The following is a 4,191-nucleotide window of genomic DNA, read 5'->3' as shown; positions in this document are numbered from 1 at the left end:
GGCAGAAATTAAATTGATACGATACTGAAAAGTTAAGGATAAAATTGACACAATTGAAATACTAGAGACCAAATTAAAATATGGTGTATAAGATAAGGACATAGTTTACCCAAAAATATAATAAGTAAAAAAAAAAAAAAAGGAACCTTAAGTCCTGAACCCATTCTTGTGAAGCCCAAATATGACCCTTTTATACAGATTTTTTTTTTGGATTAACAAAAATAAGAGTTAATTTAGGCCCATCATTTTTTGATGCAGTCTTACCAGTTGAGTCAAGCCCGCAGCAAAAATATATTTCGTCGCCTGAGAGATTCGAACTCTCGCGGGGAAACCCCATGTACTTAGCAGGCACACGCCTTAACCACTCGGCCAAAGCGACGGTTGATGACAGATTCTTTGATAGGTTCTCTTTCAGGCGGGCACTAATTTTAAGCCAAACGTTTATGACCGTTGGCCCTATTACACAAAAACAGTCAGTGTTACTGTCCCATTTTCATGGATGAAATCCAGATGGATCTTCCACAATCTCAGCTCCCAACTTCCCTCTTGGGTTTCCAATCTCCTCTCTCCATTCAAAACCCAAACCCACCAAAACCCACTTTCAGAATCCTCCAAATTTGTCCTCAACCATGCAGACTTAAGCCTCCTCTTATCCATTTGTGGAAAAGAATGTCTTCTCCGTTTGGGTTCTTCCATCCATGCCTCCATCGTAAAAAAATCTGAATTCTTAGACCTTGAGAACCGGGTTAGTACTCGAAGTGCACTTGTTGTTTGGAATTCTCTTCTGTTCATGTACTCAAAATGCGGTGAACTGTCAAATGCAGTTAAGCTGTTTGATCATATGCCTGTGAAAGATACTGTTTCGTGGAATACGGTTATGTCTGGCTTTTTAAGGAATGGGGAGTTTGATATAGGTTTTGGGTTATTTAAACGAATGCGTGATTCCGGCTTATATCAATTTGATAAAGCTACTTTGACTACAATTTTATCAGCTTGTGAGGGACCAGAGTTTTGTTATGTGAGTAAAATGATACATGCTTTAGTAATTTTAAATGGGAATGAGCAGGAACTAACGGTGGGAAATGCTTTGATAACATCATACTTTAAATGTGGGTGTATTTGTTCAGGAATGCAGGTTTTTGATGAAATGCTTGAAAGGAATGTTATTACTTGGACGGCTGTGATCTCGGGCCTTGCACAGAATGAGTGCTACGAGGAGAGTTTGAAACTTTTTGTAAAGATGCGGTGTGGATCAGTGGATCCAAATTTATTGACATATTTGAGCTCACTCATTGCATGTTCAGGTTTGCAGGCATCAAGTGAAGGGCGTCAAATTCATGGGCTCCTTTGGAAATTGGGAATTCAATCAGATTTGTGCATTGAGAGTGCACTAATGGACATGTATTCAAAGTGTGGAAGCGTAGAAGATGCATGGAAAATCTTCGAGTCTGCGGAAGAACTTGATGAGGTTTCCATGACTGTTATCCTTGTGGGTTTTGCACAGAATGGATTTGAGGAAGAAGCTATTCAGATATTTGTTAAAATTATTAAGTCAGGTATTGAGGTTGACCCAGACATGGTTTCTGCTGTCCTTGGGGCATTTGGAGTTGATGCTTCTTTGGGTCTTGGTACACAAATTCACGCTGTAGTTATCAAGAAGAACTTCAGTGATAATACTTTTGTCATCAATGGACTTATAAACATGTACTCCAAGTGCGGGGATTTGGAGGATTCAATCAAAGTCTTCCATCGGATGTCTCAAAGGAACTCAGTCTCATGGAACTCTTTAATTGCAGCTTTTGCTCGTCATGGGGATGGCTCCAAGGCACTAGAAATGTATGATGAGATGAGGTTGGAAGGCATACAGCCAACGGATGTTACATTTCTGTCTTTGCTCCATGCTTGCAGCCATGTTGGCTTAGTTGAAAGGGGAATGGAGTTGCTGGAATCCATGGCTAAAGATCATGGGTTGAGTCCAAGATCAGAACACTATGCTTCTGTTATTGACTTGTTGGGTCGGGCTGGACTTCTTACTGAAGCAAAACAGTTTATTGCCAGATTACCTGAGAATCCTGGTATAGAGGTTTGGCAAGCATTGCTTGGTGCTTGTAGCATTCATGGCAATTCAGAGATGGGAAAGTATGCTGCAGATCAGTTGTTTTTGGCAGCACCTGAAAGCCCAGCACCATATGTTTTATTGTCCAATATATATTCTTCTGAAGGGAGATGGAAAGAGAGAGCAAGGACTATTAAGAGAATGAGGGAGATGGGGGTGTCAAAGGAAATAGGTATGAGTTGGATTGAGATTGAAAAGAAAGTCCAAAGCTTTGTTGTTGGTGACAAAATGCATGCACAATCTGGAAACATATATGGGGTTTTGGCTGAGTTGTTTAGACACATGACAGCTGAAGGATATGCTCCAGATAAGAGGTTCATTCTCTATTACTTGGATCAAGATGGGAAGGGAGAGCCATTGGTTTGATACCACTCAAATATTTCTAATATTCTGTGTTCAGTCTAATAATGTCTATGTAATTGGATGGTTGGATTATTAGCTGGTTGGTGATTTAAAAGTTGGTTGAGCTTCTAACATTCACTATCTTTCATAGAAACAAAGTTTTGGCAAGTGTTGTATCTGTATATACTCATGGTTTATGTTAGCTGTTTGGGGACTTTTGGGGCGGAAGAAGAAAATGAAAGTTGTATTTTTTAAATCAGTCAGGGTCAGATTTTAACCAAAAGATGGTTTGATAATTTTGATTTTTCTGGAAATTGCCAATGGTCTTTGGGCCAAATGGCACCTCCAACACCCATGTAAGTATGGTTGGTTGGTGAGGATGGGGGTTCAATTCCCCTTGGGTGCGTGAGTAACTTACCAAGAAAAAAAAATAGTAATAGAAATTAAAAAATAACTGTTAAATTACTTATTGTCCTAAAATCTTAAGCTATCAGGAAATAGTGAGTTTAATCACTTAATCATAATTCTAACACTTCCCCTCACTTGTAGGCCTAAACTTCCCCTTAATAAGTGGGAGCCCAACAAGTGAGAATTTAACATTTTAAATAAGAGGTATATTGAAGACAGGGATCGAACTCGAGATCTCCTGCTTTGATACCATGTTAAATTACTAATTATTTCAAAAGCTTAAACTATTAGGAAATGATGAGTTTAATCACTTAATCATAATTTTAATAATAACAAATTCTAGAAATTGTTATCTATGTTTCGACATTTCAAATTGAGTTGGAATTTATCAAACTTGTCTTGAAGCTAGCAGTTCCTAAGCCTTTCTACTTCTTAGTATCAAATTGCTTATTCTTTTGCAGTCAAGAAATCAGCACATGGATCTGAATTTTCGTGGAATCAATTATCTTGCAGAAGTATGTTTAAATGGGCACAAAACGGTCATGCCAAAAACGGGATGTTTCAAAGACATTCTCTCACTGTCACTGATATTCTCGTTCACTCACAAGATCATTGTGGGAAATTTCCTCCTAAGGGGGGTTAAGGTGGTGACCATGAGGTTTATAGCTAAATCCAAAACCTATTCAATTTATATATTATTTTATTTTAGAATTACATATATGATTTTGGATCCTATGCAAGTGGAATGGTGGAGTAAAAACCTAAATTTTGATATGCTTGGAAGACATGCAATGTAATAATAATTTGTTTTCATGGTAGATTGGAAACAATGTTGCCATGCAATACGTTCAGGGTTGGGATTGGATGGCTCCTATATGGTGACTATATTTATTACCTTTGATTGTGGTTAATTTTTATCCATAATGATATTGTTTCTTCTAGTTTCTTGTTGGAAAATAAGAGATGGTAGATGCCTATTGGTAAGAAATGATTAGAAATTTCATGTCGGAATCAAAATGAGATAGTTTACTGTCTATGGATGTTTGTAACATATTTTTAGATGATAGTGTCAAGGTGATAATTCATTAAGAGATCAGTTATACAGTGGAGAATTATTTGGTTGAAAATGGGTCAAAGGTATAAGTACAATTCGTATGTGGTTTATGTAGCTGATTCATAGAAGATTTGATTTTGAGAGAAAAAGAGGAATTATGAGAAAAATTGTATGGTTGTCTTGATAACCAAAATGAACCGATGCACTGGGTGAACTTCTGAAGGTATGTTTGGAGATTAGATGTGATCTTGGATAGACTTACCATTTAGGA

General features: G+C 37.4%; 1 protein-coding gene and 1 non-coding gene across 2 annotated transcripts; one reads left to right on the top strand and one right to left on the bottom strand.

Annotated features, from left to right (window-relative positions):
- The first annotated feature begins 245 nt into the window (after positions 1 to 245).
- LOC126715549 (pentatricopeptide repeat-containing protein At3g05340) lies at positions 246 to 2,666 on the top strand. Its single transcript, XM_050416196.1, has one exon. The coding sequence runs from the start codon at positions 500 to 502 to the stop codon at positions 2,480 to 2,482; it is 1,983 nt and encodes a 660-aa protein (XP_050272153.1). The 5' UTR covers positions 246 to 499; the 3' UTR covers positions 2,483 to 2,666.
- Positions 298 to 379, bottom strand: TRNAS-GCU (transfer RNA serine (anticodon GCU)). Its single transcript has one exon. It is a non-coding gene; the product is annotated as a tRNA-Ser (tRNA).
- Positions 2,667 to 4,191: the final 1,525 nt, after the last annotated feature.

Source organism: Quercus robur, chromosome 2 (genome assembly GCF_932294415.1).
Source record: "Quercus robur chromosome 2, dhQueRobu3.1, whole genome shotgun sequence".
In the NCBI taxonomy this organism is placed as follows: domain Eukaryota; kingdom Viridiplantae; phylum Streptophyta; class Magnoliopsida; order Fagales; family Fagaceae; genus Quercus; species Quercus robur.
The sequence above is the reverse complement of the archived record's forward strand: the minus strand, read 5'-3'. Positions and strand labels throughout refer to the sequence as shown.

Coding starts and splice junctions, on each gene's coding strand:
- LOC126715549 (XM_050416196.1), top strand. CDS start 500: ATGAAATCCAGATGGATCTTCCACAATCTCAGCTCCCAACTTCCCTCT.